Source organism: Felis catus, chromosome D2, assembly GCF_018350175.1.
Source record: "Felis catus isolate Fca126 chromosome D2, F.catus_Fca126_mat1.0, whole genome shotgun sequence".
NCBI classification, from domain to species: Eukaryota; Metazoa; Chordata; class Mammalia; order Carnivora; family Felidae; genus Felis; species Felis catus.
Genome location: NC_058378.1, coordinates 5,883,321 through 5,908,360, shown reverse-complemented (window position 1 = coordinate 5,908,360; position 25,040 = coordinate 5,883,321). Strand labels below are relative to the sequence as shown.

At 41.0% G+C, this 25,040-nt stretch overlaps 1 protein-coding gene across 5 annotated transcripts in view; it reads left to right on the top strand.

Moving 5' to 3' along the window:
- The window catches only part of PRKG1 (protein kinase cGMP-dependent 1), a 1,254,852-nt gene that overhangs the window by 446,025 nt on the left and 783,787 nt on the right, over positions 1-25,040 (top strand). For all 5 annotated transcript variants that reach the window (XM_023240288.2, XM_023240287.2, XM_023240289.2 and 2 more), the window contains exon 3: positions 9,680-9,793. In XM_023240288.2, coding sequence (XP_023096056.1) covers positions 9,680-9,793 — 114 coding nt within the window. The remainder of the gene's footprint in view (positions 1-9,679; positions 9,794-25,040) is intronic.

The window sequence follows — 25,040 nt, the reverse complement described above, 5'->3', positions numbered from 1 at the left end:
TCCCAAGCTTACCATTAAAACAAAGGCATGATTCGTGCCCACAAGTCTGACAGTGTTAGCTGTCCTTTTGCCACGTGCCCCTCTTCGAGAAGGTACAGAAGTGGCCATTCATGGTCTCGGCTAATTGAAGGTACTCATGAACTTTAGAAATGATACAGCAGGAGTGCATTATACATTGCTGGAATTAAGCTTAATAAACGTGACTTGATTAAGACAAATTATCTGTTCACCTCTTCATTGACTCGGAATCGTCCGTCTGCTCCCCTGTCCTACAAATGCCTCTCTCTCCTCTGTCCTGGCTTTTCTCATCATTGGAAATTGAAATTAGTCCATGGACATTCATCTAGTGCTTTTTGTGTACTTTAAAGTGCTAGGATTTTATTTTTTATCTTTATTTTTTTTAATTATTAAAAAAATTTTTTTAATCTTTATTTTTTCTGAAAGGAGACAGTGTGAGCAGAAGAGGGGCAGAGAGTGAAGAAGACACAGAATCCGAAGCAGGCTCCGGGCTCTGAGCTGTCAGCACAGAGCCTGACTCAGGGCTCGATCTCACGATCTATGAGATCATGGCCTGAGCTGCCATCAAGAATCAGATGCTTAACCAACTGAGCCACCGAGGTGCCCCTATAATTATCTTTTTTTTTAATTTTTATTTAAAAAAATTTTAAAGGTTTACTTTTTTTTTTTAGAGAGAGAAAGAGAGACAGAGAGCAGGCAAGCAAGCAAGCAGGGGAGGGGCAGAAAGAGAGGGACGCACAGAATCAGAAGCATGCTCCAGGCTCCACACTGTCAGCACAGAAAGACCTGTGACCGCACTGAAGCGGTCCTCGAACTCCCTAATTATGAGATCATGACTTGAGCCGAAGTCGGACGCTCAACCGACTGAGCCACCCAGGTGCCCCGAAGCGCTAGAATTTTGTAAAACACAATGTGTATGAAGATGATAGAATTATGACGCTTGTGAAGTTCTTCCAGAATCCTGTAGACACATCTGTGAGAGTGTCAGTGTGTTCTCTCCTCCAGTATCTCCGAGGGCAGGATTCTGCAATGTACATTGTTCATCCCAGATTTCCACTCTGATGATTCAGAGGATTCTCTATGTACAAATCGCTTACATTTCAGACTGTTTCCCCATCTAGGTTTCCTTTGTAAATATGTGCATGCCCCCTATGACCTCAGTTAGAAACAAACACACTTGATGCTCAGATATGTGCATTTTTATTTCTTACTCTCTTGTGGGTTTTGTTTTGTTTTGTTTTTTTCGTTCTCTCCCTTCCCCCCCCCCCCCCCCCCCCACCCCTGTCTCCATAAGACAGATGTTTAGTTCTGGACATCTCATTAATGTTTTTTATTCTCTTATTACCAAGAGTAACTATGATGATTATATTTCATATTCAGATATATATTGATCTGTTGTAATTCAGTGTAATGAAAAATTGTGTCAAGTCATGACCAGAGAGAAAATCAGATTTGCCTAAGGAAAGAAGTCTGCTATCATATATCTTCAACTAGCCTCTTAAACCTCAGGCTCTGTTTCATTCCATTTGGGTAACTAGTATTTTTGTGCTCCCTGTAAGAATTATAGCTATGATGTATCAAAGAAAAGTGACTTCTTTTGAATGGGAAGCTTGCTCCTAACTACAGTCCAGATGTCCTGGGGCACCTGGGTGGCTCATTCGGGTAAGCATAAGACTGTTGGTTTTGGCTCAGGTCATGATCTCACAGCTCATGGGTTCGAGCCCCATGTCGGGCTCTGCACTCAAAGCGTGGAGCCTGCTTTGGATTCACTCTCTCTCTGTCCCTCTCCCTGCTTGTGCTCTCTCACTCTCTTTCAAAAATAAACGTAAAAGAGGAGAATCTGATGGCCTGACACTTAAAGAAACTAGAACACAAAGAGTTGAGGGAAAAACCTCTTCTCATCCTCCAAGAGAAAACCAATCTGCAAAATACCTAACTAGAAGTGGGTGAAGCAAGCTTTGGAAGAAATAAGTAATACTAGAACAGGGAAGTTTCTCATAGAGTTCCATTCAAGGGCCAGAGAACGATTTTCAATCATCAAGATTAACACTACATCAAAGGAGCAAAAGTGTGGATCCGGAGAGACCATAGCCATTTGGATTTAAAGCAATCTTGAACAGAAAACAGATAAGGTACTGACACGCAGTCATTTTTAAATTCAAGAACACACTTGTGTCTCTTTGTGAGGCCGTCTGTTTCCTTTTTACGCTGGCTTCGAAAAAGCCTACCTGAATGCTTACAGCTTTGAAGAAGCTATCCAAGAATGGAGTCTGTTCCTGGTAACTGGATGGTTTTTTGCTCTAGCCCACAGCAGCCTTAGCAATTTTTACTTTCTTCCCCAGATGAACACCCCCAATCTGAAAGAGCCCTGCAAGGCAAGTCCGATAAAATAGTATCCCTAATTCATTTGAAAAGCAGAAAGTAGGGGCTAAAAATTCTCACCCTAAAAAAAAAAAAATCATTCTTCTCTCTATGCGATGACGCGTGCTAAGTAAGCTTATTGTGAAGTAATCATCTAGCAGCATATGTTAGTAAAGTCATTATGTTGTACACCTGAAACTTATATAGTGCTGTAGGCCAATTACATCTTAAAGAAGGAGGAAGAGGAAAAGAAAGGAGGGGGAGGAGGAGGGGGGAGGGAGAAGGGAGGGAGGATCCATAAGTGAACCTCCTCTCCTAGAGGAGACAGACCCATGCTGGTGGCCACACAGCTCAGCCATCACATGTTGAATTAGTCCTGTTGAAAAACTGGAAACTCCAGAAACCCACCTGAGAGAATTCGTAATGTAAAAGCTGTGATCTTGAGCCTGCAAAATCACAAAGGGGCTGGTCCAGCAGAGGGAAGGAGCAAAATGATGGGGGGGAGGTCTTATCTAGATGGGACCTTTTGACATAACACCTCACTGCCTTTGATGGCCAGTCGAGTTGCCTTGAATGTTCCAACCAAGGTTATTGGAACTAAGCACAGAACGTTCATAATTAGGTTATTGCCAGCCATTCTCGTTCAGCCTGCCTGTAATAAATCCCTAAGCTGATTTGCCTTATCGTGGAAGTTCTTAGGGCACAAAACCACAAGCTAGTAAAAAACCTATAAAGATAATCAAAGCCAGGCGATTCTGTGTCTCCTTGTAAACTCAATTTGTTTTATTTGTAGGGCCTAATTCTTACAAGAGATAGACAAGAGTAAAGATACTTTATTTTTTCAATGTTTATTTATTTATTTTGAGAGAGAGAGTGAGAGAGTGAAAGAGAGAGAAATGGAATCCCAAGTAGGTTCCATGCTGTCGGTGCAAGGCCTGATGTGAAGCTTGATCTCATGAACCATGAGATGGTGAACTAAGCTGAAACTGAGTTGGATGGTTAACCAACGGAGCCACTTAAGCATCCCCAAAAGTATAAATACCTCATAATGGGTCTCTTAACACTTGGCATCTCCCAAGGGGGGCACGTGGATTGTAATGCCAGAAAGCAGAAGGGGGGAGCTGATTGATGCTCAGGGTGGCCCATGGTAGGCTTTAGGACTCAGCCCAGCCCATCACAAATGGGTGTATGGTCCTTGAAGTAGAATGTAGTTTTTATTTTAGGTACTGTGATAAAACTTTTAATTGTTCAGACTCATGGCTGGGGTCCTGAGAGCTGAGTAAAACTCTAACCCCTAAATCGAATCTTAGCCAACTGTCCCCACGTCTCTTCTGTAAACAACTTTCACAATGGAGCAAAGCCAAATAAAAATGATTTGCATGTTTCTTTTTTGTGGTGGAGATAGCGCAGAGTAAAAATAATGCCAATATGATACCATATTTCCTAAAAGCAAAAGTGACTATTAACAAGATCAGAGTATACAGACGGATCACATTTTTGATTGTCATTAGTTCCCTTGAATAACAGTTCTAATGGCCTCTAGTCACTGTTGAGTCCAGTTAAAGAACATAATGGGAACATCTAGAACTTTACTAGGATGTTCTGAAAATGCCTTTCTGCTACTCTTGGGGAAAAAAAAAATCTTTGATTTGGAATCTAACGTGGTTGAAAATTAAAGTATTAAAGAGTCATGAATAAATGCTAATGAATCTCTGCTATTTCTTTAAAAGAAACAGAAATTACATTCAACCATGCTGACCTGAAGTGAATTCCTCAAAATGCGCTCCTGAAGTTAATAGCGAATTATAATTATGTAAAACCTCCAAGTTGGGCTGTTTCTAAGTTGGTATGAGCCTCTGGCAAAAGCATGCTATATTTTGAGCCTGACTGACTTTTTCCCTATTTGTTTCAGCCCACATTATTCCCCTCACCACCAAAATAACCACACATAGGCCTACCTACTTTCTATGCAAGGGAGGTCAATTTCAGCCAAACTTCAAAGGTAGCCATAGCATGGAAAAAAGAGGTGGGGGGAGAACAAGAGTAGGGGAGTGGCTCCTGGATGGTCCTGATACTTGCCAAGGACATCGATTAGGTGGGAACCGAGCCCTCTGGTAGATGGCAGTAAGCTTGTGATGGTTTTATTCTTCGTTTTCATAAGTGGGCCACAGATTCTGTACTTGGAAATCCATTTGTAAGTGTATAATCACTTCTCATTTGGCTTGAAGGTTGCTCTGCGGCATAGTGAGTGAGCTTAACCGAATTCACAGTTCACATCAATAATTTACGTTACTGGGCTCCTGGAAATCCAGACCTTTCCAAAGGTCTTCGAAAGAACTCTCTAATTAATGCCATGTGTGTTCCTACCTTTGTTTTTAGCCCCCGTTGGTCCCGCCTCCCGGGTTACTTACTCCATCCACACAGCAGGGGTGAAGAAGGGAAAGTGATCACACAGTGACTCAGTAACATTTTAGAAACACGGTGTTTCTGTTTACCATTTAGAGTTTTCTGTTTATTAAAAAATGCTTTTTGGACCATTCCCATCTATCCTGTGTGATCACATTCCTCACTTCCATGGCTATTGTGAATATAGTGACCCTGTAGTATTTCACTTAACCTGGAAAAGATGTTTTCTATCCAGATTTCTATTTCTCAGATACAATCTGTTCCAGTAAATCGCTTGCTAAATCTTTTTGCTTTTCTGGTTTTTTTTTTTAGAATGTTTATTCATTTTTGAGAGAGAGAGAGACAGAGACAGAAGGGGAGGGACAGAGAGAGAGGGAGACACCTCTCCCTCTGAAGCGGGCCGTGTGCTGACAAAAGAGTCCAATGAAGATGCGGGGCTCGAACTCATGAACTGTGAGATCATGACCACAGCTGAAGCTGGATGCTTAACTGATTGAGCCAGAGGTGCCCCCCCACCCTTTTTTTTAACTGTCTAATCAATATGGAATATATTCTCTTCTCAACACTGATTATTCAAATATATATGAATACCTATAATACATAGGCGTGTTGGTACCTATCTTTAAAAAAGTGAGTTAGACATGAGAAAATTAGGCAAATATGAAAATCATCAGGAAAACGAGTTGGAACCAGAAACGCATTTGTACACATGTTTCAGACCTGAGGCATATATAATTCCGACTGTGAGATTTCTGGAGGTCCTATCAAAGAAAACATATCTGTTAAAAGATTAACTATCAGTTAAAATCAGTAAGTGCTGGGGTGCCTGGGTGGCTCAGTTGGTTGGGCATCCAACTATGACTCTTGGTTTTGGCTCAGGTCATGATCTCACAGGTTTGTGAGTTCAAGTCCCATATGGGGCTCTGCACTAACAAAGTGGCGTCTGCTTGGTATTCTCTCTCTCTCTCTCTCTCTCTCTCTCTCTCTCTCTTTTCCTCCCTCCCCTGTCTGCCCCTCCTCTGCTCTCTCTCTCTCTCTCTCTCTCTTTCTCTCTCTCAAAATAAATACACTTGAAAAACATAATCAGTTTTACACAAGCATGTTTTTTTAGAGAAGGAAGGTACACCAACACTAAGTAGTAGTGTGGTCACTGTGGTATAGGAACAGTAAAATTTCCCAGAGTGGGGAATCTCTGGATTTTATTAATTAGCTTCCATGTGACAGGTCATAGATGTCCTTTGAGAAACCACTGAGCTAAAGTAAGAGCTCTGTATTTCTTGTCTTCTATTAGTTGAGAAGCCCTAATTCTTAAGCTGTCCAGAAGGAATCTGAGTAGTGGTCTTGCTCCTGTGGGTCTATTGCCACTGAAGACTTTCAACTTTGGAACCTCAACAGAGAAGTAGATTTGTCCAAAAGCAGTGATGTATGAAAGTTCTTTAGATATTGTTCATTTTGCTTTTAGTTCTCTTAATACAATTGAAGCTAGAGCTTTAAGTCAGGAAAATATTATAATGCACTGGAAAGTTGGTACTTTGGGGGCCTGGGTGGCTCAGTCACCATCTGACTTTGGCTCATATCATGGTCAACTTTTGGGACCGTATCAAGATAAAAAGCTTCTGCACTGCAAAGGAAACAATCAACCAACCTAAAAGACAAGCGATGGAATGGGAAAAGATGTTTGCAAATGACATATCAGATAAAGGGTTAGTATCCAAAATCTATAAAGAACTTACCAAACTCAACACCCAGAAACAAACAGTCCAGTAAAGAAATGGGCAGAAGACATGAATAGACACTTTTCTAAAGAAGACATCCAGATGACCAACAGTCACATGAAAAGATGCTCAACGTCACTCATCATCAGGGAAATCCAAATCAAAGCCACATTGAGATACCACCTCACAGCGGTGGAAACAACAGATGTTGGCAAGGATGTGGAGAAATGGGAACCCTCTTGCACTGTTGGTGGGAATGAAAACTGGTACAGCTGCTCTGGAAAACAGCGTGGAGGTTCCTCAAAAAATAAAAAAATAAAACTACCCTGTGACCCAGCAATAGCACTATTATGAATTTATCCAAAGGATACAGGAGTGCTGATTCATAGGGGCACATGTACCCCAATGTTTATAGCAGCGCTTTCAACAATAGCCAAATTATGGAAAGAGCCCAAATGTCCGTCAACTGATGAAATGATAAAGAAGATGTGGTTTGTATATACAATGGAATACTACTTGACAATGAGAAAGAATGAAATCCTGCCATTTGCAACAACATGGATGGAACTAGAGGGTATTATGCTCAGGGAAGTAAGTCAGCCAAAGACCTATCATATGTTTTCACTCATAGGTTGATATTGAGAGACTTAACAGAAGACCATGGGGGAAGGGAAGGGAGAAAATAGTTACAAATGGAGAGAGAGGGAGGCAATCATAAGAGACTCTTAAATACAGAGAACAAACAGTTGACTGGGGGTTGGGGAGAGGGGAAAGTGGGTGATGGGCATTGAGGAGGGCACCTGTTGGGATGAGCCCTGGGTGTTGTATGTAAGTGATGAATCATGGGAATCTACCCCCAAAACCAAGAGTGCACTGTATACGCTGTATGTTAGCCAATTTGACAATAAATTATATTTTTTAAAAAAAGTCATTTATGGGAGCTTCCAGCCTAAGGCAGTCCTTGCTGAAGCAATACTATGTCAACTGTTGGCGGTACATGGCCGAGTGGGGAAGAGGATAAAGAGAATGCATTCTGCCAGGTAGATCGCCATGACTTCTTGCAATTCCGTGTCCTTCATTCAGTATGATAGCGATTTGAACCCAGAAGTTCTCAACCCCCGTAGAGAAATCTGAAACAATTACTTTCTCCATTAAAAAAAAAGAAAAAACCAAACTTACTAACCTATAGGGATGTTGGTTGGTTTCTGGAATAGATAATGGAATATTGTGTTTCCGTATGCTGTAATAAGCCCTCCTTCCTTTTAGATAAGGAGTATGGTGAAAATAACACCAATAGTAAGAGCTAACGTGTATTGACCGTCTTCTATAGGCTGGGCATTGCACTCAGCATTGAACCTGCTGTATTATGTCATTTTGTCAACCGCCCCATGAGATAGGTGCTTTTCCTTTATCCACTTTCTTAATGAAGAAACTGGGGCATGGAGAAATTAATACCACGCCCAGAGTCACAAGGCTCATAAGGAACAGATAAGAGAACCAGAATTCAACTCCTGGTCTGACTTCTAATGACGTATAAACCTCCTAACTGCATAAAGTTCTGAGTCTGCTTCTCATTCTCTGGTGGCAGATGAGATTCCTGAGGGGACAGGCTTACCCATGAAAGGGAAGGGGGGACATGCCATGGGCAAGGGACATCTGAGGCTTGTGAAAATACGAATTTACTGGGCTGGTTTTGATGTACCTATCAAGAGACAGAATTTTATTTTCCGTGGTCAAGAAGTGAGGCATGACAAAAGCTAGACTGAATTTCGAGTGGCCAGACCCCCATAAGGGAGTATGTCCTAACGTTGTGAAATGTTGGACTTGTTCATCCCGGATAACTTCTTTCCACACAGAGGAGGTGCGCCCACATGGTTCAAGAGTGGCGAATAGATTTTATGTGAAATTTTATCCTAATTACCACAGAATTCTCTCTCCACTGATACCATTTGCATGAAAATGGTTTCCGGGGTAGAACAAGGTTGTCTGAAGCGTTGACCCTGCATCACTGGTACATGGATTAACTTAACAAATAAAAGGATTTTTTTTTTGACATTTAGGATTTTATCCCCATAGGTGTCTGAGCAAATTAGCACATGAAACCTGTGATTTTACAAATGTTATTGCTTAGTTGAAAGTAGGTTGATTTTTTTTTTAAGAGGGAGTGAGTTTAAAGCCCAACTCTACAAGTCAAATACTACAGGAAACACATCAATAAGGGGGCAATTATGAAATCACTGCCTGGGGGCCTGAAGTTTGGAGAGGACTTGGTGGTGTTACTTCCTTCCATGCACTAGCTAATGCCACACAGACTTTGTCTTCTGTAGACTATGGATAAGTAACTTGGAAGAAAAATAGAAAGGGGGGATTGGTCTAGAATGCATTGTGTTGACTATTTCCCACTGCCGCCCCCCAATTTTGTGAGGTGATAGAATTTGTAGTGCACTTAGCTGCACCCTTTTAAAGTATATTTTTTTCCATTTCCCTCATGAATAGAATTTACCTTACTCGCAAGCGACACTGTATATCCAGGGTCGTTGTGTCCCTGGTCTTTCCTTTCTTATCATTTCATTGTCCCAGTTCTTTGTGCACAGAGAACTCCCACGGACCCTCTATCCTCGTAGTTAGTTTGTTTTTCCTTACAGTCCGTGTTGCAGGGCTGGCAAACAGATAAAACAATCTTGGCCAAGTCAGATAAGATGCTTACAAAGAAAACCTACCATGAGCTGCAATTAAACAGTGCCCAAGGGTCGAAGCAATCTCCCTTTCTCTAATCGCCATGCCTTACTCAAATGAGCATTCCCCAGTATGAAACGTGCTATAGAAAATGTACCTGCTTTCTCAGTTGTACCCTCAGATTCAAAATGACATCAAAATCGGAATTACCAGAGTTTTCTAAAACTGGGAAAAACACACATTTACATTTTTGTCCCCTTTTTTCAGGCCTGCTTTCTGTTTTATCTTACAGTGCTATCAGCGACTAATTTAAAGAAGGGTGGCATCTCTTAACCGACTTGATTTATTGTTCCTCCATTGCCTCCGAGCTAAGACTTGATGTTCCCTGGTAACTGCCTCGCAGTTTTAAACATGAGCCCGGTATTCCTTCTTGCCGATGACAAATGCAACAGATGAGATGAAGCATGGGAGAGAATTAAAGTAACGTTGTCTCTTCTTTTCAGATGGTAAGGTGGAAGTCACCAAAGAAGGTGTGAAGCTGTGCACCATGGGTCCAGGAAAGGTGTTCGGAGAGCTGGCAATTCTTTACAACTGTACCCGGACAGCTACCGTCAAGAGTAAGACTGTTTTCTTATTTTGCAAATATTGCCAGCGCCATTTTCCCCTAGAGCTTTGAGATGTTGGTTGACGTACTTCCGGATTCAGTCTCTGTGATTTTGTTAATCTATAGTTTAATTCTCACCTTGCAATGGGGTTGATACATCTGTCCGCTGAAGGAAGGTTAGCAATCAGTTCTGCCTGACTTCAGTTGTTTCACTGACTTGTGGAAAATCTTCTTTTAACCTGGAATTCCTAGAAATTAAGATTTACAAAATGCGTTCTCTTGATAAATTAAACAGAAGCAAGACCTTTTCGCTTGAAGCCGCATGCTGATACTTAAGGAATTTTTACGTATCTGTCTATTCTGGGTTACGTTCCCCCATAAATTCCACTTGTTCATTCATTGGGTTAGAAAAAATTTAAAGGAGAAATGTCCTTCATCTCATTCAAGCCTCATTGAGCGAGATATATCCTGAATTCTAAAATTTGTCTGAGTATATTCTTGTCTTCAGCTGCTCATCAAGCTGTATATTATAGTATTTTTCTTTTCTACTGATTGAGCTTATTTTAAATCGGGGCAATAAAGCAACTTGTCTCCCTAATTTTACATATATGTGTATATATGATTTCTCTAGCAACTCATTACTCGGTAGAAGCAGCTGCAGGCGTTGGGGAGTGGGGGGAGGTGGTGGTTTTAAATACTCCTTCCTGACTACAGGATATAATGAGTGTGTAACAAACAGAGCTGAATGCAAAAGGCAACAATGGAAGGTCCATTGCATCTTTAGGCAGATGTGTGTTTTTCGTGTTGGAAATGTTCTTTGGTACACAATCCTGTGGGTCATCGCAATCACAAGTCACTTTGATTAGGTTTTCTTATCTTAAAAAAAAAGTACTATTGGCAAAATGAAAAATTATCAATCAGTTTCAGCTGGATGCCATTGATTATTTTGTTTACTGTTTTGTTTTTTTCTCTCAAGTATGGCATGCGGCTAACAATATGGCACTGAACCTTGGATTGTAAAGAATTCAAGAATGCATGGCCAGCCAGAAACCCAGAAATTGTCCTGTAGGTCTGGTTGGCGAATCGCCTTTTTATTCAGTTGCGATTGCGGCCCTTAGAGGATGAGTGCCTCATGATGTTTTATCTCGATCTTTGAAGGCACGAAACTCTTTTGATTGATACGCACCATGTTTTTATTTTATGTGATCATTGAATTACATGACTCAAAGAATAATGAAGCCCAGTGAAGCATAACAGAATCTGCCACAACTTTAACTTGTTTAAAAAGTGCCTTAACTAGAAAAGAAGAGTAGTCATGACACTATTAAGTGAAACAGATTATACTGTCATGCTGCGTTTTATGAGAAATACATTCCTTGTAGGTCAAAAAAGGGACAGGAGTAACATATTTTGTTTAAAACAGGCTTTCCCTGAATTGTGAATAGTGAACATTTTAAAATACTTCAGCCTTGTATACTGCTCGTTTAATTCTAATGAAAACCCCAATTCCCAAGAGGTCAACAGTTGGTAATAACATGTGCTTAATCTTTTGAAACTTTGAATTATTAAAGAAATATTTTAGATAGACTAAATAGTGCATTTAAATTTTATAGCAGAGATTTTTTTTTCATAAAATGATTGCTTTATGAAATTGATGAGTTTCCTATAAAATGGAGTTCATCTGCTGTAGCCTCTATTGTATTACTATTTGATCCGTTGAAAAACGTCCTATGTATCTGATTGAGAAGGAACTGGGTGTTGAATGCAAATCACAATTCTAACCATTTGGGGCAATCAAAACATCTACATCAAAGAAAATGAGTAATGGAGCATCTTCTTTAACACAGACTCAGAAAAGGCACACATACGTGTGTGTGTGTGTGTGTGTGTGTGTGTGTGTGTGTGTGTGTATTTCTTCATAGTGCCTACTTAAGATGTGGAGGTTGTACTGAGAAAAGAGCCTAAGTTTGATGGAGTGTAGACCTACCTCTGCGTTTATAGATGGAGAAGTTTCTGCATGAATGAGGAATAATACCTATTACCGAGAGATTCTGCGTATCGTGTAAAGAACTATAAGGTGTGAATAATGGTTATTTCTTATTCAGGACCTTTTGTTCTGTCTCTTACACTATCCAGGGTGATTATACTTATGACCATGATCCTTAAGTACCACTTTAAATTTATGTTTAAATTAAACTTTCAGGCTGATCACTTTATAATTCTGATTATGTTCCATTATGGATGCTAATTTTACCAAACGACTACAGAACAGAAACCCCCCAATGTTATCTTACTCTTCATGTGTGATATTACAAAATGGCCTTATTTGGCTTTTTTAGATCCAGTCGTTTCTCAGGATTCAGGATTTTGTTGGCTCTTGTCCATTTTTGTTAGCCATCATTTTGCCAGTAATGACCATTTGGCATATGGATTCATCCACCTGGGTGTGGCAGTCTACCTCTCAGGACTTCACTCGACCTACTCAATAGCTTGCCTATCCATGCCTCTTTCTTTCTCACTTCTGTGGGATGTGACCCCATTTGTGTCGACATCACCTATTTTGTTTCCTGATCTCTTTCTCCTGTCTTTCTCCCTAGGTCAGCCTGAAAGCTGCCTAGCATTTTAATGCATTTTTAATCTCACAGTGGTAACTAAATCCTAGGTGACAGTCAAGAGTTCTCCATGTACATGAGTCATTTCTTGTTCAAAAGAGCACTTTTTTTTTTTTGAAATTGTATCAGGCCATGAATAAATAAATCCCAGTGACTTCCCGCTAACAAATAGGATTCTATTACCTGTGGGCTTTTTTTTTTTTTTTTTTTTTTTTTACTTACGGTACCAAAAAAGTGGTTTTCTTTTTAAAGCTCAAAATTGATAGATGCTATAAAATACGATAAGCTCGTTCATAGTGTTTCAACCAAAAGAAGTGCCATGATAGTTTGAAACAAGCTCCTTGTTTTTCATTTGGGAGAAATCAATTAACATGCCTCAGAAAATAAACGTATACTACTGGTTATTACGGTAACACCAGGAGAGGGGTCTGATAGCACCAAGAATAACTCTTTAAAACATTGAAACCATGAGGACATAGACAACCTGATAGGATAGTGCAGGAAATCTACATTCAGAGTCCATTCCTGTCTTGTAAAACAGCACCATTGATTTTTTCCCCCCCTTGAGGAATGAACATATCAAAATACATAAAATTAACATTTTGTTGGAAACAAATGTAATGGATGTCTTGAGGTCATTCGTGGCTTAAACACCCTGAAGTTTTCCCTGTTATCTGTGATAGGAACATGGCCACTTGGACCATCCATCCTATCACAAACAGTCCAGATGCCCCGGGGAGGAAAAAAAAATCAATTGTTACATTTGATTTCCACAACACCAAGCAGTGTCTCCAATGGTGGTTGAACTTGACATCTTTATCTAAATATTTTGGGGTTGTGGAGATGAAAGAGTTTTACTGTCCATTTTCAAACCCCACAAAGGTTAGGGACTTCTAATACATCCTTCAGTAACCCTTGCTTCCTCGGTGCCCATACCTGGAAGCATGTTATTGTCTTGTCTTCCTAAAGTGTCATTTCTGGTCATGATTTCACTTTTCACTTCCCTCACAGCTAAAGCAATATCCATTGATACTCAGTCTGGGCCTCTTACCTTGCTTCTTTGCCCAAGGTTCTTTAAAATCACACACACACACACACACACACACACACACACACAGACACCACACACACACACACACACACACACACACACACACACACACACACAAATGGAAACTTGAAGTTAATGGAAACCTAAAAATAGAATGGACAAAGCATTTCATTTACAATGAGAAAGGGATTCAGTGACACTTGCCCTGTGTGTGAATTTGCAAGGACATTTATGGTATTATCCTGTTTTACCTGGATTTCCCATGACCATTTCTCATAACTACATAGTGATTTTTTTTTTTTTTTGAGGTTTGACTTCTATGGCTCTTTGCTCCCAAATTCAGTTGTAGATGAATTGGGGTATTTTTGCCTGAAGATACTAAATTGAAGTCTCTTCCTCCTATTTTGAGTGTCCCGTTCACAAATCCCCAAACCTTAGGCAGTAATTTATTCAAACACTCTCATCCAGGTAGACTGCAATATAATCCAAGAATAAAAGGTCTCTCTTTGTAGGAAAACCTCTCAACACTAGGGTAAGTTGATAACCGTGGAAAGTTATCTGCAAAATTGGTCTATGGGGGTGTGAGGCTCTTTTATGAATTGACTTGGGCAAAGTATCTGAGTAATTATTTTTTCCTTAGATTATATATAACAAGTATTTAAAAATTCCTCAGCATTAAAATACTTGAGTACTATCACAAAAGAGCCTAAACATCCTACAAGAAATCTAACAAATCGGTGACTTTAGTAACGTCTGCTAAAAATATCTTTCTGCCTTAGCTTTTGAATACTTTCAGGTTTACAGAAGTTTTCCTAGCATATTTGTACTGGGGGAGTGGACTCATTAAGATATTGCAAGATGTCATAGACATCTTAAGAACACAGTGAAAAGGGTTGGATTTTTCGGTTTGTTCTTGTTCTGAAAATTGAGTCTAGGCAGTAAGGTGTTTTGTACATTCCCACGTAGCTTGGTTTCAGACCTATTATTCAACCTGACTCAGAAAAATCTGCCTACTGTCAAAACAGACAAACAAAAATTCTAAAGAATGCGAAAGAAATTGACCAACATTGTTTGTTCAGATACCTCTCTGATCTGTTCTGATACTTACAAGGTCAACAGTGCCTTTTATTGGTAAAGGAACAAAAGAAATGAATGCCAATTTCATTAATCCAAGGGAATCCTAGAGAAAGCTCTTCTAGTGGCCGTAACCTTACCTAGGAAGGTGATTGAATCAAGAAGTGAGCAATTAGACACTTGTTAGGAAAACACCATTGTCGAGTTCCAAAAAGCATCACTGAGGGTAGAGGTACATCCACGTGAGGAGATGAAGGGACATAGCCTGTGAGTACCCACTGCTGTAGTCTAGGCGGTTATTACCTGGGGTTTTAATGAGCAACACCAGTCCTGGACTGTCGGACTCCCTGCTCCATAGAACAAAAGCGGAGGAGAGAAGTATGGTAAATGAGAATGGCTCTGTTCTGCCTTCCAGAGGCCAATTAAAAACATGCAAGCTTTGCATCCTCCTAGTCTAATGCATGCCTGCTACTAACCATCCTGAAGGGAGAGAAGCAACAAAGTAAATTTAGGCTGCAGATGGCTAGAAATATGGCCCTGATCACAGAAGGCACAGTCCAGGAACCTCCCAGGAATCGTCATCCTGGACAGCGAAACTGTGTTACGACAGCATCTTGGGGAAGCAGATACGTTGTTTAGTGAGTCAGCCACTATTCTGTTTAGGAAAATCTTTCTTTTCTTTCTTTTCTTTCTTTCTTTTCTTTTCTTTCTTTTCTTTCTTTCCTTTTCTTTTCTTTCTTTCTTTCTTTCTTTCTTTCTTTCTTTCTTTCTTTCTTTCTTTCTTTCTTTCTTTCACAGATCACATTTGTCTCTTATAGAGTGCTGTGAAATTAGTAACATAAATCCAACTATGTAATCCCTGAGAAATAAATTTCTTGATTAAAGGAATCAACTCACTAGGTACCAGTGATGCCACACAGCAGACTCACCTGAATAAATGCACGTGCAAAAGCTGTTGGATCTCCTTTCTCTATTGTTGAAGTGAAATGGAAGTGAATTTCGGAGAAGAGGAAAACCGTAAATTCCCTGGTGTTTCTTTTACAGGATGAAGGGTTTTGTTTTGTTTTGTTGTTTTTTTTTTTCAGTCTTGATGGGAATTGTTATAGTCAGAATTTATTTGATTTATATTTACTTCCAAAAAGAGATTGGAGTTCGGTATTGATTGGGCTTGATAGACAGGCGTATGTTAGCGATGCTTCTTGGGGGAGAAAGGGAGCATCTCTTAGGGTCCAAGGAGGGCAATATTACTTAATTCCTTCTTGTGGCTAGATTAAGGACTCTCGCCCTCCCTCTTTTAATGAATCGAGTACCTTGAGTGTTCCTTGTACCTAGGGAATAGTCAGCCTTTAACTGATGGGATATTATTTTTTAAGGATCGCAGATAATTTAATGGTAAATGTAACAATGGGCAAGGAAGGCTGATGGCTTTTTTAGCAGCTTCTTCAAGCTTGCAGAATTTTCCGGAAAGACCTGCATCATAAAAATCAACCACACAGGGGTGCCTGGTAGGCACAGTTGGTGGGGCGTGTGGCTCTTGATCTCAGGGTCATAAGGTCAAGCCCCATGTTGAGTGCAGAGATTACATTAAAATTTTTAAATTAATGTAGTCCATAGGGCGCCTGGGGGGCTCGGTCGGTTAAGCATCTGACTCTTGATTTCGGCTCAGGTCATGATCTCTTGGTTGTGAGTATGGAGCTGACTTTGATGGATCAAGGCTTGGCACAGAGCCTGCTTTGGATTCTCCCTCTGCGTCTCTCTCTACCTCTCTCTCTCTCTCTACCTTTCGCTCTCTCTCTGCTTCTCTCTCTCTTTCTCTCTCTCAATGAGTAAGTAAATGTTAAAAAAACAAACAAACAAGTAATGTCCAAAAAGTGCTCCCACATGGTGTAAAGTTTGCAGCAGGTTTAGTATATTGAATCTTAATTTATTTAAGAATTGTCTAAGAGAGAATTTACTATACTACTCTACTACTACAATAATTTAGTATTTAATCAGATGATTGAAGAAAAAGCGAGGTAGTAACGTAGGTCAGTACTGTATATCATGTCATTATTTTCCTAGGAAGTGAAACATTCCTGTCCATGGATTGGGATGGCTGTTCAACGGGAATAAGGAAGAGAGCAGAGGACATCTGAGGGCTCAGAGTGATGCTCTAAACGTAGGGCTTTCGGGCATGGTGTGGTGGCACCCTCATTTTATTGCTGAGACAACTGAGTTTAAGCGACTGGTCCCCTGTCCCCTAGCTGTGTAGTCAGGAGGCCCGTGACTATGACACTGCGTTGCTCTCCTGCTGTCACAGGCTCTTACATTTCATCCACAGTGGCTCATTTTGCATTTAAACACAAGTGTATCTGTAGGACCACTTCTGTTGACCTCAGGCTTCATCTCCACAAAAAAGTTACACAGCATGTTGCCATTGTGGGTTTTTAAAATTTTTAGATGGTAACATATGGACCTACATTAAGTACATCTGTTAGGAAAGGATGAATCCTGAGATCTAATGAGGAGAGGGTCATAAGCTTAAAGCCTTCGAGACACATAACAAGCAATCTGTACCAATTTGGGGATCTAGCTTTTGCAGTATACTGAGACACTTGAGTGTCTGATGCGATGAAACTTTATGGTTCAACATCTGAGACATCACTCAGTAGCTACACGTTTCTTTTACGGAATATATTAGTCAATGAATTTCTTAAAAGTAGGAGTTACAGAAGTTGAAACAGCAACTAAGAAACACCGAACAAAGGACTTTTTAATGTTATTTTTTGTGATGTAACAGATCGATTAAGGTACAAGAAAAAAAAAATTGAGCCGTGATACGCATGTTTTACTTTTGTTTCCCCCAGAGGAAACACAATCTCAGCAATTCATTGGCAAATCTGAGAGCCCGCTCTTCTTCTGGGACGTCCTTTGTGGACTGGATACATTTCTAAGTACCCATGGTAACAGTGCTTTATAATTTACAGCCTGTTCCCCGGGCATTATCTGATGTGACCCTCAAAATATCCCAATCGAGTAGGTGACAGAGGTTGTCCCTAATTTCCCGGGTGACAAAGTGGAGGCCAAGATCGTGGAGTCCACAATCATTTACAAACCGTCTGATATAAATTGACGTAGCAGCGTTGGAAACACTTACTATAGACAACCCTCCCTCCCTTCCCTCAAATGCGTAGACCTTGAAATGAGTCTGTAACATGCCTACTACCCCCACACAAGTGTAGACTCTTGATTAGGGAACTTCAAATGACCATTACAGTGTTTATCAAACTGTGGTGCCTGCAACAGCATCAGCGTCCTCCGGGTACTTGTTAGAAGATGCTGGAGATTTTGCATTTCTATCCATTCCGAAATCTTCGGGGCGGGTCACAGCAATCTGTCTGTGTAAACCAGTTCTCCAGGTGATTGTGAAGCATCCAGCGTTTGAGGAACACTGATCTATACCCTAAAGGTGCTTAATTTGTATTCAGATAACACTCTTCCCTGCATTCAAATGTCAATGTTGAAGAATTCAAAGGAAATTTGCAGACACTAATAATAATTACTGTTCTTCTGGATATGCTTTTCTCTATTATTTTGTTGCTGTTGAGCAGAGATATTTAAGAAAAGTTGCATTTTTCTTTTAGAGTGAAACACAGCATTGTTGGCTGACTACCAGCATTGTGCAGATTATTAACATATTCTTTTGAAGAAGAGTGAGAAGCAAAATTAAAAGAGAAACAGGTTGAGAGGGAAGGAAAAAATTAAAAAATCATGGACTGCTGGGCTATGTTGTTAACAAGAATAACTTTTAGATTTATTGAATTTGATGGCTAGGATGTTGGTAGGAAACACAGCAAAGAAAAAAAGTTTTTTTGATTTTTGTTGTTCTTTCTCACGGTCACGAATATAGTTTGGATTAGGTGAAAACCAACATGGATGGGCATTTTGAAGAGAACAACTGACGTGGAGATGTCTGAATGAGTGCCCTGCTTTTCCCTGTTGGGGTAAATCCAGTCCATTGGGCCAAGAGTGGAAGAGGTCCTTTATAGTCCGTGGAGGTGGTCATTGATCTAATTTATGGTGAGGGACCCGGCAGTCCTAGATGGATTGCAGATCTCTTGGCATCTAAAATGAGAGGATAAAAAGGCATCCATGTATTAGAGTGCTTGAGAAAGAATTGGGGGGAGGGCGATGATTAGAATGAAGACGGGTGGAGATCTGAGTTCCGGTGGGCTGCAGGTTGCTGGTGAGGAAGCTAGCCAGCTCCCCCTTTCTGCACGAGTCTTGGAGAATTATTTTTACTGTGAATGTGGCAGTAGATGGTAGAAAATTAGTGTCAACTGCTCCGAAAGGCAGGGATGAGAGGGCTGAGAAATGATGGTAGCTTAGGAAGCTAGACTGTGTGTTCTGTACCTAAGCCATTCTCTTACTCCTTCTCTCTAAAGGACAGTCTGCTTTACTAATAATCCACATTTTATGCCCTCGTAATTCCTCTCACTGTTTGACTTGAAAGCATTGTTGTCTGTAGTTTCCTGACTGGGATCGATCAGTGTTCTGCAAACTGTCTTCACAACTGAATTCTCTGTTTATTTCCAAAGCAAAAGCTCACGGAGCGCTTTTGTGTGTGAAGTTTGTTAAGAGCGGCTTTTGTTGGCTACGGATGGGGGAGCAGCCTCCAGGGACCCCATCTAGCTGCTCTGAACCCCCTTATTCTTGATGTCGTCTTACGTGTCTCCCTGGTTTCAACACTTCTCTGGCGATTCTGTGGTTGTTGTTGTTCAAATAACGCAGCGTGAAACCACCGCTCTAGTTGAATCCAAGGGTACATGGTGTGTCTGAGTGGTGGTAATTTTTAATAACCCATCTTCGTGCACTTACACAGGCTGTGAGCATGATCTCTAACCTTCACGATGGCCCCCTACCATAGGGGGCCATGGCAGGACTGCACTGATGAGGCAGCTGAGCCTTAGAAGGCTTCATTCACTTCCTTCAGGTCACACAGGTAGATTGCTAAGCTCTACCCCCTCCTTGGCGTTTGCCAGGAAGACTCTGAACTCCATTGCCTGAAACTTTGTTCTTGGCAATTGGTAGGCGAAGATCCCACTTCCGATCTATATCATCACTCATCTGGAATTTCTGAGAATCGTATCAAATTCTTGAGGCACTGATAGACACCAGAGAGCATCACCCAAGAGAGGGCACATCCCTACCATTTAAGTGTTGAGAGCCTAGTTGGAGAGAGTGGATAAAGGTAGATTATAAGGAATCCCTCGCAAACCAGAGACAGAGAAATAGAGGAATTTTGAGGGGGCAGGAGATGGCTCTGGGCTGGCATGGGCGGATGCCCACAGACAACGACCTAGGTCAGAATTAACAAGTAGACTAGTTCAGAGTACAGGATCTGGAATCCCGTTGCCTGGGTTCAGATTCTCGGCCACTCGCTCTGTGCCCGTCGGAAAATAATTTAATGGCTGTGAATCCTCCCTGGGCCTCAGTTCTTTGACCTTTAAATTGGTAAGGACCTACCTGATCATTATGGCGAAGACGAAACAAGGGGCTCTCTGCAAATGGCTTAGTGCAGGAAACTAGCACGTGGTGCATTCAGTAAGCACTAACTGATCTTCTGCCCCTGTTCTCTTTACAAAGCAGGAAAGGATTATGTACTAGTTGGGACCGTCATTATCTGAAGAACCTGGGAAGTACCCCTGAGGAGCCCAGGGCATAGCTTGATACGCCACAGGTAGAGCAGTGGAGGAAAGGGAACAGGCCACATTCCCAAGGCTGACGCCCCTGGAGAGATCCCACATCCGGACAGAGACCTCCTTTTGCCCCTATTACCCAGAAACGTTGGTGCAGATGTACACTTTGAAAGAAGTGGTGTAAGAAGCCCCAACATCAAAACCGAAGTTTGGGTAAGAGCGTAGGGTGCAGTGATGGGATTACGCTTCTGCTTGGACGCGTGCCTTTGGACCTGGCGGAAGGAAGGAATATCTGTGCTGTCTGAAGCCATCCTGTTCTCACGTCCCTCCTGGGCTGAATTCTCAAGACTTCCATGAGAAATGTGTGTGTTGGTGGTAAGTGTGCATGGCCCTGAATGGGTGCCTACTGCATCAAGGCCTTAGATTAACAATAGATAGCTAGTGGACGTGCCTTTAAAATGGCAATTATTTTCCAAAGCAAGATTTCAGGCAAATGACACCTATAATTTGTATCTTAAGGTGCAGCCTGAAAACTCAAGACTTCTGGTGTACAATTAGTTTGGCCCCTTTGATTGCCTCAGGAAAAAACATTATCTTTTCTATGTTTACCATGTTCTTTCTGGATAAATACGGTGGCAATGGCCGCAGTTATGGTTGAAATCCATTGTCTACCCCACTCTCTCCCACCCCGACATGTTCAGCCTCCTTACTTCCTGGCCAAAACCTTGGCCTTTCGTCTGTATTTGAATTTAGCAATTCCTGGTTTCCCTAAAGTTAGAGTTACCCTGAGTTCTGGGAATTGTTCATATTTATCGCCTTTCACTTCATTGACTACTTTGAGGCAGAATTCTAGTAATTTCCATGGAATGTTACCATGTAACATGCGATCACAGTTATCCATGAAGCTTGAGCATAACACAAAACAAAGTGAGCCGCTAATACACACACACACACACACACATATACGTATGTATACGTGTATATATGTATATGTATATATACACACGTATGTATGTATATATGTATACATACGTGTGTATATATATACATGTGTGTATATGTATACACACACACACACACATACATACATACATATGGATTCTCAGCAATGTGAAATGGCCCAAACTATGTACAGTTCAAAATGTAATACATACAGTTCTAAGACCATCGAGATCTATAAAGTAGAGTTTCTGAAATGCTCAATGTCTCCTGTAGCTCAAATTTGAGATAGGGAGAGACCTGAGGTCTCAAGCATCCCTCCCTTTGTCTATCCTTACAATGTTTGAGGATTAATAAACACAGAAATGAGCTGTAGATGTTTGGAGGCCTTTTAAAAACGGATCAGGGCGCATTAAGAGTCTTAGATTTGAAAAGGCAGGAAAAGAAAGTCCTGAATGAGAGTTGTGATCTTTTATTTACTGATTCTCTGTCTCCTACTTGTACTTTCGGTTTTTCAGCCAGAATGGTTCAGGCCGAGAACAATAGTAAATAACTGTAAACACAGCAGGACTATTTTTCTGTACTGACGTTTTCCCTAATACTTCCTTGAATGAATTTAACGTGTCTTTACAATTTTTAAAAATATTTTTCTGATCGTAAACATGTTGAGAAAATATGTAGATGTAAAGATTTCTTTTTTTTTTTTTAAACACTTATTTAATTTTGAGAGACAGAGACAGAGCATGAGCAGGGGAGGGACAGAGAGAAAGGGAGACACGGAATCCGAAGCAGGCTCCAGGCTCTGAGCTGTCAGCACAGAGCCCGACGTGGGTCTCGAACTCACAAACCCCATGATCATGACCTGAGCCGAAGTCAGATGCTCCACCGACTAAGCCACCCAGGCACCCCTACATGTAAAGATTTCTTAACAAAGTCATTTAAAACCCTCTACCCAGAAAGAATACTGTGAACATGTTGCACTATCTTCTTTTCCTTCCTGGATGTCCTCAAAGGTAGGAACAACCTGTTCCCGTTTCACGCACGCACCAGTTCTGAACATGGTTTATTTGTTGACAATTGGTACGTGCTTCTGTTGTTCTTAAGGTTTTCTTGTGGGTCAAGGTGGCCGCATTTCGTTTCCATTTTCTCTTTGAGGCTTTCAGTCCTGCGCACAATTCTTGGGCCCCTTCTTCCAATCCTTGTTTGCTAGTGTTTTTCTGTTCATCGTTTGCCGTTAAACAGTGGTTTCTTTCCTGCTCTTGACGTGCACTATTCTTCTTGGTCCATGCGACCTGATCACTTGAATATTAATACTTTGTGTTCGTGTTTCACGAATACGTTGAGTTAGAAGTTCTTAGGCATGCTCTTTGTTAACAGAGCTGACGAAATGGGACTAGCAGGTCGTGGGAGAGAATTAGGTCTTCTTACATTTATGTTCAACTCTAACACTGACCTGTTGGTGGAGTTGGCACAGCTTCAACTTGAAGACGCAGCATTTGAATCTTCGTTTTTTCCGCACTTTTTGCAATGCTGTTCTGGCATTCTGTTTCAGGACTTACATGCTTTACTGAGTGGAGACACTCACCGATAGCTTAAAATTCATGGAATAATTGTGTTGATTGATTTTAATTGCTCAGCAGAAGCCTTGCAAAAAAAAAAGATGAATACTGGCAAGTTGTCTTTATTTACAGCTGCGGCGTTAACGTCTCAGAGCGTTTGTTACGTAGGCACTGGGTTTCTCTTCCGGATGAGCTAGGAAGGCATATAGATTTGTGGCATTTGGGGGAGCAGAGTTGGACTTCTTCTCCTATGAACTGATTCCAAGTTGCTCTTGTTGTTTGGAAGCCTGTGTTCATCCATGTGGTACACTGCTCAGGACAGTTTTCAGATTTCAAGATGAACTTGGTACAAGGACACCCACAGTCAGATAAGCTACCTTCGGATAGAATCTTCATTTTCAAAAGGTGTTCTTCTGAAGTCCTCCCACGGAGGACACCTAGTTATGGCATTCCTGTGCTTTCTTTGACCAGGAAGGAGTGTCCATCCACGTAGGCGCTTCACAAGTATAACTTGCTCGTCACACTAGGCTTATCATTTCGACTTGGAATGAAAACTCCATGCACCGTATATTCTCCACAGCACTTGTACAGTTCAGACATCATCTTTTGGAGTAGAATGATGGTATTTATGCTCGGATCGCCTTCTTGGGACCTAAAAGAAAAGCTGCAGATGTTGATAACAAAGCCTGTGGCTAAGAGCCTTAAAGGTTTGACGCCATGGAGTAGCTAGGAGCCCTGGCTTTGAGTCAGTGGGGTGTCAAAGCCCATAAAAAAACCTTTTCTTTTTCACAACAGAATGTTTAGAACATAGAGAATATTGATCGGAAGGTATTAATAAGGGCTATTGATAATATGGGGAGATGGGTAAATAGAATTTGAGGTCTTAACATTTTTTAATTAAATGGACAGTCAAAAAGGATGACAAAAGGCAGAGTTCAGAATGCTTATTAAGAAACATAAACATAAAAGCAAATTTTAATTTAAACAATAGTTTTGGGGGCACCTGGGTGGCTCAGTCAGTTAAGCGCCCGACTTCGGCTCAGGCCATGATCTTACGGTCTGTGCGTTCAAGCCCCGCATCGGGCTCTGTGCTGACAGCTCGGAGCCTGGAGCCTGCTTCGGATTCTGTGTTTCCCTCTTTCTTTTTTTTTTTTAATTTTTTTTTTCAACGTTTATTTATTTTTGGGACAGAGAGAGACAGAGCATGAACAGGGGAGGGGCAGAGAGAGAGGGAGACACAGAATCAGAAACAGGCTCCAGGCTCTGAGCCATCAGCCCAGAGCCTGACGCGGGGCTCGAACTCCCGGACCGCGAGATCGTGACCTGGCTGAAGTCACGCTTAACCGACTGTGCCACCCAGGCGCCCCTGTGTTTCCCTCTTTCTGTCCCTCCCTTGCTCATGCTTTCTCTGTCTCTCAAATTAAACATTAAAAAAATTTAAAAAGCAATAATCCTATGGAAAAAATTGGTTTGGTTATTCCTCATGGAGGCCAAAACCTGGTGTATCCAGATGTTGGAAAGAGCTCTTAAAGATGAGAAAACGATTTTGGACATCGTCTCTGTAGCTCTTGGCTCGGTACACAGGAGACTGGAGGAAAGAGGGAAGGGCCGCCTAGTGTCCAAGCATGAGGGTGCGTTTACAAATAAAGGAAACCAATCGAGGTAACAAGCATGCCTACAGTGCCTCATGTATGTGGCACTTAGTAAAACTCCTACATAATGGATTTAATCTGCTTTTGAAAAAAATCAGTTTGAAATAAAGGGATGATATAAAGGAAAAGAAAAATGGACGAGCTTTGAATATTTGTATAGCATAGGGCTGTTTGACTATTCAGACTCTTTGGTTCCGTAGAGTACATAATTTTAAATGTACATGGAGTAACACATTCCTTATTATGGATTTCCTTGGAATTTTATATCCCAGGTAACTCACCATCGGCATAATTCCGTTGGCACCTCCTATTTTCAGAGAAATAGCCACAACTTTGGAATTCGTTAACAATTAAAGAAAGGCTCATTTGTTTTTTTCCTGTTAATGCTAATATTTTCTGCTTAACATTTAATTTTAATGTATTCCTTTTCTCTTTTTTTCTGCCTAGTATTTGAAAAGAAGCCTTGAAATGATTTTCAAATATCTTAGCACATTGTGAGTATAAAACATCATGCTCCTGTGAATTGCAGACGCTTGCTCACATTGAACGACCTGTTTTAAGACAAAGAAGGAAAAACAAAGTTCTATATCCTAGAAAAACCATTCCTTTTGAGCTCATCTTCCTAACTTGAAGGGGCAATTAGCTTTTTCCATTTTGTGCTTCAAAAGAACTGGTAAAGAGGTCATAGAAATCTC